The following is a 15,571-nucleotide window of genomic DNA, read 5'->3' as shown; positions in this document are numbered from 1 at the left end:
CAGGATTCCCCATTGTAGGTTTCAAAATGACCATTGATTAACCAAGAAATTGCCGAACTCAACATATGTTAAAAGGTTAAAGATATGGGATTTTAACACATTGAAGGTCTAACAGTCTCCTGTGTTACCTGCCCCTGTGCAATCAACCTCTCTTCATCACCCTGCCCCGAACCCAGTTTTAATCCAGCATCACTTTAGTTTTGCATCTCAGGAAGTGAAATGCAGCTTCTAAAGCTTATAGCTTTTAATGAAATTATGTAAATGGGGAAACATTTCATGTTTCATGATATGAAACTGTTAGAAGGGTTGTACCACTGGTTCAAAGTGCAGTGTCATTATTGTACTGGGAATACCAATTGCAAGTTGCATGCCTGTTTTGCATCTTCTTTGCACAGTTCCATCCATCCATCCTTCATCTACAGCTTGGACATTGACAATTGCATCACCATCTTTGAAAGAGACTTCATCAGCATCTGCTGCTGTGTAGTCATACACAGCACGGTAAGTCTTCTATTGTATCATATTAGAGAGAAAAAGAATAACCAAATGTTACTAGCATAAACGTAGAATTCAGCGAATAATCAATTCAACACTTCTGCAACTGTGCAACTTTCAGTAGAAAGACCTCCCTCCCAAATACATCAATGATATTGTTCAGTTCCACAAGTGAATATATATTCATCCCAAAGATGATTATTCATGCAGACACACGAGGATTCTTTTTTCTCCCAAGAAATGGCAACTCTTCCACCCAGGCAGGCAGGCAATGATGAGGTAATGATAAAATGTGACATAATCCAAGTTTCTTCCCCATTTACAATTTGTCATCATGACCTTATATGTAAGCATCTAAGGAGCAAAGCTTGATGTCATGAACCAGGTTCCACCATTTTGATGAGGTCATGGCTTGTTGTGGACTCACCTGTACATAGGCTCAATTCACAAATACCCTCTGTCTGCAAATCTTCATTTTTATAGATACTTTGGTTGGATCGTTTTGCTTACCCCTGCAGTAGACGGATGAGAGGGGATGGAAGATATTGTAGTCTGTTGCATCGCAGCAGAAGATGATCTGTGTTGTGGGAGCTCTACAGTTTTGGCATGTTTGTAATCCACTAAGGAAGGAAACAAAGTTGAAATATATCAGAAGAAGCAAACACAAAAACAAAAAAACATGGTATGTTTTCAAAATACAGTTAAATGGTGCTTGAACACTGGGTATGTTTTCAAATTTTGTTAGTGGTTGGGATTAAACATTACTGTAGCACTGATGCATGCATTGTTAGAACATCTCTTTGTAAAAAAAAATGGTAAAACAATATCTGCCCACAAAGATACAAGGCTTTTGCTATATTTATTGATTGAAAAGAATCACTCTGAAATTGTACATTAAATAAATTATGGCAGTTATATGTTGCATTCCCAAGAAGGTGTGATCATGCTATAACCAACCCTTATGTATGTATAAAAATAATGTGTATCCTTATAGTAGCTAATGTTGATACGATGACAGCCAACATATTGCATTATTCTTAGTCTTCCCACTCTGCTTTATCGGCGCTGAATTGCTTTGAGCAATGACTTACAAGTTATGTATGACTTGTATGTTGTATGTTACCAAGCAAACTAATACCCTTAAGAAAGAGAGGCTGGATCAGAAAAATGAGGAGTTGGATTTCAGTATTCCAATACAATCTCCAATATTAGATTCTACTTTGAATGAAAAAACCCCTAATGGCAGCAGCAACTCCTCACCTTCTAGTGATATAATTTCAGCCACACTATAGGTAGTGGTGAACAGAAGGCAGGCTGAAAAAATTGATGACTTCGACAATGGATCTTTTGGTCCTTCAGTTTTCAGTAATATTTCTGTAACATTAACGAGCCCCTTTATCCAGAAGGAAAGCACGGTTGTTTCAGATGTCTAAAGGAAATAAAAGTTATTCTTTTATAAAATTGTAGAAAAATAACTGTAGAAATGTAATGCCAATATATGAAACTGTCTCTTTAGTACAGATGTAACACTGTAACACAAATGTAGCAATACACTGCCAAATGTGTGAGAAGGTTTGTTCAATGTTTACTGCCTAATATTCCTCCGGACACAGGAACTTACACTTTGAGTAGAAATCCTACTATCAGAGAAGGGGATTTTAACCCAAAGTGAGAATTCCAAATAAACAAGATAACAGCAGATGGACGGAAGAGGTCAGATTAACAAAGTACAACTTCAGAGTACATCCATAAAGATGAAAGAGCTGTTTAGATGTGACATGCATTGTAGGGCTATAAAATGCAAAACTTGAAACCAGGCCAGTGTGCTCCTGGAATCCAATCCATAGGGAAGGATCCAGGGGCCGCGTTTGCAAACGCTCCTCTCTTCTATTCTTTCTCTTTTCTCTTTTATTCTGTTTATGTTATTCTCCAATAAACCTTTGTAACCTTTGTAACCAGACTTGTCTTTGTATTGTGAGTATCAAAATTTGGGGGTTTTACATCTCACAAGTCTCTCCAAAAGGAAAGCCAGACCTGGAGAATAAAAGTGGCTTAAAACTCAGAGCAAGAAAAACCGTCTCTGGCACAAAGAGGTCACACTCAGAAATCTTAAATGCTCTAGAGATGTGTGTCAAAGCAAAAAGAAGTAAAGTAGAAAACAGTACTGAGCCAAAATTGAAGTCTAACGACATGATTGAGATAAGGAATGGAGAGCACAGAGAGAATATTTCTCCAGAGATTGATGTTCACGAAGAGGCTGTGTCCAAAGTTAACCAAAATCCTGATATTTCACTTAACCCGAAAACATTAAGACGTTCTTTAAGACAAAAAGGAGAAACTGATGGAGCTGTAGATAGTCAAGACAAAAAGGACAATCAACAAAAGAAGGAGAAGCAAAAAGATAATGAAAAAATTCTGCCAAGGAAGATCACACAAAATAGGGAGACTCCTGGGCAAAAAGAAAAGGCTAAAACACTTGAAAAAGCCTCTGATGCATCAGGAAGTGTGGATGTAAACAGCGCTACAGGAAACATAGACGCTAGAGAGAACAGCCAGGAAAAGTTGAACATGAATCTTGAGAAATCTGAACGCAGTCTTTCCTCTGACTTTGAAGAATCAGGCCATGATGCACCCGTGGAGAAACTTGAAGTATTTCCACATTATCATACAAGAAGAGCAGCTTCACAAGGATTACTTACCAATTTGGAAAAGTCTGAAACTGATAGCAGTGAAATAAGAGAGGAAGGAGCGAAGAGGAAATGGTTTGGGAAATTGAGAAAATATGATTCCTCTGGGAACGAAGCTAAGGAAGAGCCAGAGAGCCAAGAGTTTTGTTCCCAAGCTGCAGTAGAAATCCAAACCCGGTCAGTAGGAAAACAGAAAATACCGCCTGGCAGAGAGACAGAAATGCCTTCAATGTCTACTAATACAAAGGAAATCGGTACAAATGAAGAAAAAAGTACTCTCCCATTAAGCCCCTGTGTGGATCTTAAGGAAAATACAGGCACTTCACATCCTAGAGCAGTGGTGGCGAACCTATGGCACGGGTGCCAGAGGCAGCACTCAGAACCCTCTCTGTGGGCACACACGCCGTTGCCCCAGCAGAGTTTGCCAAAATTGCACACACGTGGTGTTTGGAAGTGACATGGCAGGAAGTGAGCGAGCAAGCGGTGTTGCCCCCCCAGGGATGCCCCAGAGATGGTGAGGGTCTGGCCCCGGCCACACTTGCCCAGTCTGCTGTGACCATGGCAGCCACGCCCACCCAGTGGCCCATGCCCCCCCCATCCCACCTGAATGCTGATGCAGCCCTGGCACTTTGCGATGCATAAGTGGGTTTTGGGTTGCAGTTTGGGCACTCGGTCTCTAAAAGCTTTGCCATCATTGTCCTAGAGCCTCTTCAGATACAGGGAGAAGAAAGCCTGCTAACAGGATAGAATCCACTTTGGAGCCTATTTTGGAAAACAGGCAGGAACCTAGTACTCTTGACACACGTTCTGTGGTACCTAACAACCCAAGTGGCGTTTCAGAAGACGATGCTTCTGCTACTGCTGTCAGTGCCTTTACTTCACCCAAGACATTTCTAGATATGTCTAAATGCCAGCACAAAAGAAGCAAGCGGGCAAGGAAATCCAGGAGCTGCGAATGCTGTGATGAAAAACTGACTCCCCAAGTGGAAAATTTCAGAATCCAGTTCAGTGGATTCTCATTCAGAAGAGTTTAGTGCTCAGGATCAGTCTTCAGAACCAGGTTCAGTGGACTCTTTTTTTAAAGACAAGTTTTATTGGTTTTTTGATTTTTAAAACAAAGTACTCAAGACACACCGTGGTGTTTGGGTGGTCAAACATCCGCAGACAAAACATATATACATAATTCAATTAATACATCAAATATTCCCTCTCTTTTTCCCTTAAGTAAAGTATTTTATTTAAAATAATCCAACTCTAGTTTAAATTTACTCAACCTAAACCTGTTTTTAAAGCTTTATAAATTTACACTACAATAATCAAAATAACTTTAAGTACAAACATTATCAGTTCTGGTATCCTTTCCAAATATATTCTAATTCCTTAATTTTATCATAGATCTTATTTATTTCTTCTTCCACTAATATCCCTTATTTAAAATAAAATATTAATCTACCCTATACGTATTTAATCCATCCATCAATCAATCTCTTTAAACTGACAGAATAAAGTCCAACCTTAAATCATTTCAATCCATTTGACAGAATTCAAATTTCATCCAGTTAATTTTCCTAACTAATCACATCCATGTTATCAAACAAACAGATCATCTTATTAGATTTATTCAACATTACATAATAATTTTCTTACAAATAAACCTATCATTCTAAAAAAAGAATTAAAAACCACATTCTTAATCAATTTAATATATATATTCCATTAATCACCCCATTTTATCTTACTTTTTAAGCTGAAAAGATAATATCAAACCTTAAATCATTTCAATCCATTGGACTTCAAACAAACAAATCATCTTATTAAAAATAATAATTTTCATATCGATAATCAATTCAAAAAGTACATTCTTAGTCAATTTAATATATATCTTCCATTAATCGCCCATTTCTCTTACATCTCGCTCATACTCTTAGTCCTTAAATCAGTCCATAATTCTAAATTGCCTTTAATTCCTAACATAAAATTTTAAATTTCACTTCTTTTCAGTCTTATTCTGGGCTTCTTCTTCTGCCAGATAGGTTTCCATAACAGAGCTTCCCTTCCAACTGATAAGTCTCTCTTTATTGCTTGCAGTATCATTTGAATCCATGTAAACCATCTTGGCCTTTGCATTGGCCCTCTTTTTCGCTTAACCATAAAATTTCGTTGCTTTGACATTTCAAATCTCTTTGCTTTTCCTGATCCTCAAAACCATAGGTGAATTGCTTATCAGGCAAAGTCAATTTCTCTTTATTCTCAGTTAAGTCCTCTTCTTGTGTAGTCTGTTTTATAGAATAATCAGAAGTAGTTTGAGAGTCAATTTTGAAGTTTAAAGGAGAGATTCTGGCTCTTAATTCTGTAGTAAACTCTTTCATTGTAGCACATATTTCTTCTTTAGCCTCATAAATCTTTTCCAGAATAAGTTTACAATTTAAGTGTGAATGCAGCTCCATTTTAAAAGTTATTCAGCTGGATCAGGTTACCCCCCCCCCCCTCTCTCTCTCTCTCTCAAAAAAAAAAAACAGTTTGAAAGCCAAACATCTCATCTCCAAATGGTCAAAAATTACAACATTAGCTTTTGGCCAGTAGATGTCCTCAGTAAGCTAAAAAATCTTTTTCAAGAGTCATTTTTTTCCCTTTCTATTTTTTAAGGAAAAAGTGGAGGAAGAAATACTCTTTCAATATAAGATAGTAATAGCGCTCAGCAAGAAAAAAAAAACAACAGCATAAACTGATAATACAGCTCTTAAGAAAAAAACTTCGTTACTCCAAAACATGTATAAATATGTGTATAAAATTTTGTTTTATTCTTTTGTTCAACGCCTTTCTTCCCAAACAAGTAGAAGCTGCTTTTCCAAGCCATGGAAATAATTCCAAGAGGGCTCTTACAGGCAAAAAAAGAAAGAAAAAGAAAGAAAACAAAGTAGAAGAAAAGATAATTCAGGATGGAGAGAGGGAGGAAAGGTCTCACCCAGATTCACTACGGTGGTTCTTTATGCTTAGATGATTTTCTGACTTCAGCTGGCACAGCGAAGTAATTGGCCATTTTACTGACCGATCTTCTTCTCCATCAGCCCTACGGAGTTAGCTCGGATTGTAGGGGGAGCCGCCGCTCCACCACAGCCGAGCAAAACCCTCCTCAATGGTGGTTGCCCCTCCAGGGCGATTTAAGTCCTGCATAAGGGTCTACTGGTAGAGAGAAAAACAGCCAACAAAGAGCGACAGCTCTTCGTATGGCTGAAGCTGCCTGATCTGGAAGCGGAAGTCTAGTGGACTCTCATTCAGAAGAAGTCAGTGCTCAGGATCAGGGTTTAGAACCAAATGTAGAAGCAGAGGCAGTAATGGAAGGCAGTAGTAACCAGAATGGTCAGTTGGAAAGTAAAACAGATACAGAGTTCAAAATTATCCAAATTATGGGAACGCAACCTTGTGAAAGAGTTATTCAGAATACTATAGGACAGACTTGTGGACTTCAATACCCAGAATTCCTGAACCAGCCAGGCTGACTCAGGAATTCTGGGAGTTGAAGTCCACAAGTCATAAAAGAGCCAAGGTTGCCAACCCCTGAACTAGGGTAACATCTGCAATTGAGGTAGCAGAGCTGCAGGAAAATGAGACGAGTGAGGAAGAAGGCACAGAAGATAATGCAGCAAATGCACCAAGTGAGCTTCCAACCTTAGTCTTGTTGCAGGAAAAAAGCAATACCTTGGATTCTCCACCAAAATGTAAAGAGCTTGATTTTCTTTCTTTTGCTAAGGTCAGTGGAAGTCCTACTGGGACACAGGCATGCTGTGTATGGTCCCCATCAGCTTCTCCTCCTACAAGTATTTTAAAAAGAGTCATAAAAAGGGAACACGAAGAAGATTCATCATCACCTGCAAACAAGGTATTTTACATGATTTGTGCCATTCTACATGTGATTATTTGCATATTACATAAGCTCCTTGAAACCCTAAATATATTTTTAGCTTCTTTGCCATATTAAATCCATGATTTGCCAGTCTCTTAAGCTATTAAAGTCTATGTGGCATGCCTGAAACGATAAAACTTTAAGACTGTTGGATGAAGGGAGATCTTTTGATCAGCACTGAAATGTTCTCTTCATATCTTGGTTGGTTTACAGATTACATTATATTAATGTAATTGCATATAGTCACTTGAACATTTATATCCTTTATATTTATATACATTTATATATTTATATACATTTTACACAGTGTTGTAATAAGTGAAAGAATCTCAGTGATTTAATAAAAATATAGCATGCAGTATCTTTCTGTCCAAAGTATAATGCAAATCCATGGTCTCAAATGTTTAACCTGAATTTCATTGAAATATAAAAAAGGAAGAAGTTTATTATTCCTTTCTTAATTACGTGCTTCCTATCACTTAGGTTGCCCAGTACTATTAGCAATACAATTCCCTATTTCATTGCCAATAGGTTCTGTCTGGTCAATGAAATATATTTAGTATTGCAATTTAAAACTATCACTGTAATGTTCAGGGTTACATTAATTCATTTGCCAATGTAGGTAAATGACTTTTCTTGGAGAGCATGTCCACTTTGTGGGAACTTAGATAAATTTGCTTTTACCAAAAATGCACATTAGCATGTTTAAGGTTCCTGTGATATATTTCTATCTTTCTTTGGAGATAATACTAATCTAATTGTTTGTTTTTATGGAAGCATTGACGTATAACTAAATGTCTATAGATTTCCTTTGGAAGTTTTGAAGCATCAGTATTTTAAAACCAACATGTAGGCAATAGGAACTTCCAAGCCTTGTCATTGTAGCTTTTGCATTTGTATGATATTTCAAATTTATTTAAATAGTAATTTATCAAATATGTGTGAACAGAACCAAAGAGTCTCCTTTGCCAATCCAATCTGGTGTGAAAAGACATAGCATGAGTTGATTCTCCAATCGCTATTACATGGATGTCTCCCTAGACCAAGAGGAAAAGGAACATTGGAATGAAGATTCTTTCCTGTTGATGTGACTTAGGCATCCATCCCTTGCTTTTTGAACTAAATGTTATGGTTGCTTCGTTATAGTGTTATCCTTGATTAATTTTCATGTGTAGCTGCTCTTTCTACAATTTGATCATGGAAGGAACCAGATGCCTGATAAAAGAAACCTGTGAAGCTATTGCAATCAAAACCTAGTGACATATTCCTTGTCTGTCCTAGTTGATAGGAGAATTAACCCATTCTGTGGATGCCTTAAGTCATTTCAACAGTAAGGAATTTTCATTGTGAGTGTTCTTTTTTCCTAACTGAACTAGTTTGTTGAAGGAAGTATTAACTGCCTCTGGAAGTATGCTCCCATTGAATTGGCCTTTTTCTTAAATAAAGGACTCCAGTTTAATTGTTTTGCTTTCAAAAAAAAGCACAGGGTTATAGATGATTCCTATGATTTTGAGCAAAACTTTTTCCTCTTTTCCTATCCAGCTCAAAACCACTCCAACCAAAGAATCTCTGTCCCCTGGAACCCATAGCCATAAATATAAGAACTCAAAGAAGTGTTTAGTAAGATTTGCATTCCTTTTCTGTATCTCATCTCAATTTCTCCCATGCTCAGTTCTTAAACTTACCCACATTCATGATTTTCTCTATTGCTTAAGATGACAGAAATGGTCACAGAGCCAACAACAGCATCTACAGAAAGTGTATATCCTGCCCTGGTGGGCTGTAAAGCATCTATTGACATAATTCTGCCTCAGATTACTCCAAACACTTGGTAAACAGGAGGAGGACATTGAATCAGATTGTCTGGAAAAAAGTTTATGTGCCAGATATCAGCTTGAGTGTTTCTATGTTTAGGCAGTGCTCCTAACAGGTAGAATAATGTGTCCATTTGAAGTTAATCACTAGCAAGCAGCAGATGACAGGAATCAACATTTTAAGGATACACTGCATTCCAGATAGATTCTGCGGCAATTGTTGAATTATATGTGTGAAAATGTTCATGGGAATATAAAGTTACATTTTTTTTTCATTATATTGAATCTCATTGTATTGAACTCACTCATTTTTCTATAAAGATGTATTGTCACATTGAAAATACAGCTGAAGAATATATATTTTGGATAAATAGAAAATGTATACAAAAATGCATCCCATTTTTGTATATATAAGCAAAAAGTTCAAATTGTACCATATGAATGCCATAAGCAGATTCCTCTGTACAATATGAATATTTTCTCATTTTAAATTCATTCTGATTGATACAAAATTATTTTAACCCAGAGGATTTTGTTTGAAATTTCAATAGGAGATAAGATGCCCTTTTTGACACATAGTTTCAGCAGAAATATTATGACCTTGTACTTTTCAATTAGTTGTTTTGGGATAGTAATTTAAAGTGTCGCCTATTTTTTGCAAATGTTTCATATATAAGGTGATTGGGAGAAAACATGCTACCTTAATATGTACATAAATGTCCATACCCCTCAGCAGTTCATTATTATGCAACTAAAAAGGACTTTCACCCACCTGATTGTGGCCCAAGATCAAGTAATTTAAAGCCCATGTTCTTTATCCCCTAATACTGTTTAATTTCCCTTTCTCCCTTTTCACAGTCACCTTCAAGTCTATATAGAGAGCTCTTACAGGCATTCAGATGAAAATCCAAGTAGTATCCATACATACAAGGGAACCAGGATGAAGACAAACTAGTATTTTTTCTAAGTTCAATTCTTCAGTTGATACTTGAATCCACTCAGTGCACACCTTTTGACTTGATTCTGTTAATAGTGGTAGCATTTAGGCTTATAAGCCCAAAGTCCTTTACAGCAGGGCTTTTCAACTGGTGGGACATATACATTGGCACCTGGCAAGTGGTACCTGACCCTGCCTAGCCTAGACAAGCATAGTGGGGGAAGGGAAGGAGCTAAAGTGGCCCAGCACAGGACTTGCCCTGAGAGAGTCCTCAGGAGCTTCAGGGCTGCTGGGGCAAGAGAAAGGCCCCAGGAACGGCATTTCCAGCACAACTGGAAGAGAAAGGAGGAGGGGGGCGGAGACAGGAGAGGCTATAAAAGGAGGCAGTTTTGGCGGGAAAGGGAGAGAGAAAAAGGAGGTTGGAGAAAGAATCAGAAAAGAAAAGGCTTTTGTCAGAGAAGTGGTAAGAGTGACAAAGAGGAAAGGCTCTTTGGGGAAGTGTGTGTGAGGAAATGCATTTGTGGGATGTGTGTGTGTGGGGGGGCTTTTGCGAGTGAAGAGTGAGGAGAAAGAGAGAGGTGAGGGAGAGAGGAAGTAGGGCTGACCAGAAACCTGACCATCAAGGCAGTGATGCATATTAATAAATATTGAGAAATTGATCATACATTTGTCAGTGTAAAGGGAAAGTGATTCAGCAAAGGAACTGCCACAAAGAAATTAAAAATGATATTTTCCCCTTTTTTTACAATTTTATTAAATTATATAATAAAATACAAAAGCAAATACCATTTCCCCCTGAGAGTAAGGCCTACGCTGAAACTAAACACTAGCTTGATTTTTGGGGGTGGGTATAATTTAAGCCCTACCCCAAAAATAAGCCCTAGTTTTGCTGCAAGGCACACATCTAAAAATCAAGCTAGGACGCAGGTGGGAGTGTGGAGCTGCCCCATCTATCCCATACCCACCAACCTTGCAGGTAGGCCTCTCCTTGATGGCCCACTTCTTTTTCTGAGGCCTTTTCTGCAGCCAGGCCTGCATTTCTCAGTCACAGGGCTTTCTGGAAGGCCTGTGCAGCCGTGCACCAAGCAACGGACTGAATCCATAGCTCTATACATGGCTGCTTAGGCCTTCTTTAAAGGCCTAACTGCAGAATGCAGGCCCAAATGCAGCTGCAGAACTTCAGCCCCAGATGTAATGGACCAGCTGGGTGAGGCAGTCCAAGCCGGAGGTGAGGTAAGGCCTACCCTGAAAATAAGATCTGGTGCCTTTTTGGGAGGGAAAAAAAAAGACCCAGTCTTATTTTCAGGAAAACATGATAGTAGGACACAGTGGGGAGGAAAAAGGGAAAGAAAAGTGAGGGGGGAGAAGAGAAAAAGAAAAGAAATGGCATTGACTTCTGACTTCCCCTGTTGCAGTAGAAGGAGCATTAATATTGAACCTCAACTTTTTACTTTTCCATAATATTATAAACCAGCCATTTCTATAACAACAAATGAATCTAACCAATAAAATCCAAAATCTCCCCCCCTTTTTTTGACACCATGCTAAATACTGGTGGTACTCAAATATTGTCATGTCCTAAAAGTGGTACAATCTGTGAAATGATTGAAAATCGCTGCTTTACAGCACTCTCTGGGCGGTTTACAACATAGAAGCATAATTTGCATATTGCCTCCAACAATCTAGGTCTATGGTGGCGAACCTATGAAACGTGTGCCATATGTGGCACGCAGACCCCTCTCTGTGGGCACGCGCAGTTCTAGGCCTTTAGCTGGGTTTTATGCAACCTTTTCGCTTTAGGCCTCTCCCGCCATGTGCAAAAACAAAGATTCAATCAATCAATCAATTTTAACTTCTCGCGGGAAAAAAAAGATCTCGCAAAGTTGGAATTGATTGATTGAACTTTTTAATCCCACCCAGTCTGCTGTTACCACTGCAGCCATGCCCACCATATGGGTCACACCCACACAATGGGCCACACCCACATAATGGGCCACGCCCAATCAGCAGCCAACAATACATAAGTGGGTTTTCAGTTGCAGTTTTGGCACTTTGTCTCTAAAATGTTCGCCATCACTGATCTAGGTCCTCATTTTACCAATCTTGGAAGGATGAAAGGCTGAGTCAACCTTCAGCCCCATCAGGATTGAACCCCAAGCTGTGGGCAGAGTTGGCCTGTAATATTGCACTTTAACCACTACACACCAGTACACTATCATTTTGATTTCAGGAACTAAGGATATTTGTGGAGGCCATGTTTAGGAAAACATATGGTATGCTAGAAGGCATTTTCAAAATACAGCTTTTAAGCATTGGATATTCTGAGCAGAACTTTCAGCTTTCGGTTTTCTGCATTTGTGCAGCAAATACTTGCATGATTTTACAGTTTTATCTTTTTCATGTACAGATTGAACAATATTATTCTCCCCCCCCCCTTTAATATGTGCAGGTAAAATCTCGTGGAATGGAGCAAAATTCTGCAGAGAGATCAATCAATGTCATGGATGAGACATTGTTCTCTGCAAATGAAAATGCAGTTATAGCAGGTAAATATCATTCAAACCTATGCTATCCATTTTCTTAAGTTTAATATAAAGTATAAGAAAGCATGCTTCTATGCGATTTGAATTCCAGATAAAACTGAATGCCCACGTACCTTAGGGCAGTATCCTTGTTATTATTCGATTACCCTGTTTCTTCTGGATAATTAATGTATATGGTCATATGATTCTTGTATATGCTAAAGTATATATTTATTGATGGTATTTCTATGCTGCAATCAGGCCCAAAACATCAGAAAAGTAGCAAATATTTTCTTCTAAACACTTACTCACTTGACCCATGATCTTTGACTATTCCCAACTATAATAACATTTTATCTGAAAATAATGTTAATAAAACATTGTGATTGGCCCACAGGGCCTGATTGCTAATCGTGTGTGTATGCATGCATACGTGTGTGTGTGTGTGTGTGTGTATGTGTATACATTCCAAGAGCACTAACCAGCTTTTAAGAGGTAAATCATAAAAGGAGGCTAATCTCTCCCAAATACTAGTATTTCAGACTAAGTTTTCATCTCTTTATCCTGCTGGCTAAATCTCTCCAGTTAGTGGGTGGACTGTCTATAATTATACAGTTACCTACACGAGCAAGAGTTACAGACTATCTCTGTCTGAATGGGCTTTAATTTGGTCTCACCTAAACTGGTTTTCTTTTCATCTTAGACGTATGTGAAACGGAGGTCTCCAGTACGGAAGAGTCATCAGCAATAGACCTTTGGACCCTTGTTAATCTACTTTTTAACCAAACCTCTCCTGAAAGTCTTCGGAACTATTCAGGGAATCAACTCGTTGAAATGCAACAGAAGCTTCAAAGAGTATCAAACTACATGATCAATAGTCTGAAATCCCGTTACGAGTTGTTGTAGTTTTATGAAACCACCAAAGTTGTTTGAAGAATAGTTTTGATTGCAGGGCAGTTTTGTTTTTAAAATCCACATTTTAAATTTGAGATTAATATTTAGTTTCACAAGTTTTAAATTTGAGATTAATAGTTAGTTTCATTACATATTTTAAGTAAAAGGGATTTCCGTAACTTGAAGCAAATACAGCATTGGAGTATAAATATTAAAGATCCAAATTCTGTGGATTTGCATTTTAAGGTTTTCTTTTTTAATTGCTGCTATGCACAACTTCCAAAATGTGTTAAGATGTGCAGTAATGACTGTCAAACATGCTCAAATAAGGAGCAGTATACTGTATATTTTAAATGTTAAGTGTTTTAAATGAAAAGGCTTTGGGGCATCATCAGTATTTGAAGCCTTGGTTTTGTTGTTCTGACTAATGTTTAAAGTGTTAATTCATTTACCAAAATCTTCAAAATCAATCTTCCAACTGATAGTAGTTTGGAAGGTACTAGTTTTATAGCTTCATTACCATATTAAGAAGTATGGTGCTTCATTAGCATACTAAAATATCCCTAAGTTTTTAATAGGACATAGTCTATTTTTTTCATAAATATAGTATGCAGAAGAAAAAAGCGTGTCAGTGCATAATTCCAATAAGAAATTCTCAGGATCTGATCACATCCTCTTTGAATTTTTATATACCACAAAGGATCTATTTGCCCCATTCATGAGTCCTATATAAACTGGACATAAGAATAATTTTGTATATTATGTATAGCTGTACTAAATGCAAACGCTCTAAATTATATCTGTATGAAAGGCAGCATCTAACATGCTTGAATGGGAGGAACTTTGTATAGAGCATATTTGTGCTTTTTAATGTTGACACCACAGTGGGATAAATTTATGTTTTAGGAAATAAATATATATAAATAAAATATATAATTGATTGAATAAAATGGTTGTTGTTATTTTGGGGAAGAACTGTGTTCTGTTAAGATTAAAATTAGTTTTCTGAAAGAGAAAGGATTTTTAAAACGGTATTTAAACTGTGTATTAATAACTGCAGGGAAAAGAGAAAAGGGTGAATCAATAGGTTTGGGCCTTTGTAAAGGTTAATAGAAAGCAACTTCACAACCACATTAATCTAGCCATTGTGCCTTCTGTGATTATATGATGAATTAATTACAATTTTAGTTTTTCAGCATAAATTGGTAATGAATAATAGGGTAGGACAGAACTTAAGAGAATAAAAGACTATCATTAAGGTAGGATTATGCTTTCAGTATTTAGGCAGGCACAAGCCATATAAGAATTTATAAGCCAGTTCTGCAAACATTGTTAAACAGTGTTGTCCTTCATCTATTCCAAAGAACCAACACAAGAATTTCCACTGAAGTAGATTAAGGGAGAAAGCCCTGATTGTTTAAAATGTCCATGTGAAAAGTATGAAAATTCTGCCAGGTTCCAACAAATAAACAGTGTTGTCTTTCATCTATTCCCAAAGCTGTTGGAAATGACTCAGAACAATCATCTAGTCTTCTTGGATTTTGATGCGGATCCTGGAGTTTTTAGCCTTTACTTGTTACTGCTCCCCACTTGTTTGACATTGCAAGATAGGTTGGATAGAATGTCAAAGATTGTGTCAATTCAGCACTCCTGTTTATTTAAGTTTTAAATTTTCCTGTTCTCTTGTAATCTTACCCTTCCAGTTTGACGTCGCGGTAAAACAGGCCAGGAAGATGGGGCTCTGTCTTCCATGTTCGATTTTGTTCCTTTGGGGACCATAAAAAGGGTCAAAAGTCACCCTGGGGAGGCAATGAAGAAGGAGGGGACATCATATATCACAGAGAGGTGGCACACCCCATTTGATCTGAGGAAGCCTTCCAAACCAGCACGGGAAAGACTGGTTACATTCGTGTAGCCTGTAAGAAACTGCAGACAACCGAAGACAAGCACTAACCAACATTTTTGAGCAACGTAGATGGAACTGGGTGAGACTTTATCCTCTTTTTATGACCTCAACACTATTTTCCTGGAAAAAAGAATGCCCAAAGGAAAGAATCCCCCTTGATGAGAGAGGGAAGGGAAGTTTTTGATCCGATTCCTCAGGAAAAGAAAAGCAGAGAATTAATTGCTTTGGGGAAAAAAAGAGAAAACTACAAGACCAATTTGGAATTAATATACAGATAAACAGCTTTGAAATTTGGGAACTAAAAGTACCTTTGAGACTTTTTCTTAGAAAAAAATATTTGAAACTTTGTAAAACAGGCCTGCACTTGGAAGGCTGAAAGTGGCGAATCATGGCACTACTTGACTTGAAGCCC

The 15,571-nt window shown here is 37.7% G+C and overlaps 1 protein-coding gene across 1 annotated transcript in view; it reads left to right on the top strand.

Annotated features, from left to right (window-relative positions):
* LOC120301140 (telomere-associated protein RIF1-like) overlaps nt 1-14,198 on the top strand; it is a 70,868-nt gene extending 56,670 nt beyond the window's left edge. Inside the window, exons 34-43 of the mRNA XM_039327903.1 lie at nt 396-501; nt 2,386-3,635; nt 3,886-4,210; nt 6,769-7,151; nt 8,601-8,706; nt 8,802-8,917; nt 9,759-9,811; nt 10,062-10,300; nt 12,287-12,383; nt 13,063-14,198. Of these exons, the coding sequence (XP_039183837.1) occupies nt 396-501; nt 2,386-3,635; nt 3,886-4,210; nt 6,769-7,151; nt 8,601-8,706; nt 8,802-8,917; nt 9,759-9,811; nt 10,062-10,300; nt 12,287-12,383; nt 13,063-13,265 (2,878 nt within the window). The 3' untranslated portion in view covers nt 13,266-14,198. The remainder of the gene's footprint in view (nt 1-395; nt 502-2,385; nt 3,636-3,885; nt 4,211-6,768; nt 7,152-8,600; nt 8,707-8,801; nt 8,918-9,758; nt 9,812-10,061; nt 10,301-12,286; nt 12,384-13,062) is intronic.
* Nucleotides 14,199-15,571: the final 1,373 nt, after the last annotated feature.

Source organism: Crotalus tigris, unplaced genomic scaffold (assembly GCF_016545835.1).
Source record: "Crotalus tigris isolate CLP2741 ecotype Arizona unplaced genomic scaffold, ASM1654583v1 scf7180000024369.3102671, whole genome shotgun sequence".
NCBI lineage: Eukaryota > Metazoa > Chordata > Lepidosauria > Squamata > Viperidae > Crotalus > Crotalus tigris.
This window is presented reverse-complemented; position numbering and strand designations above follow the sequence as displayed.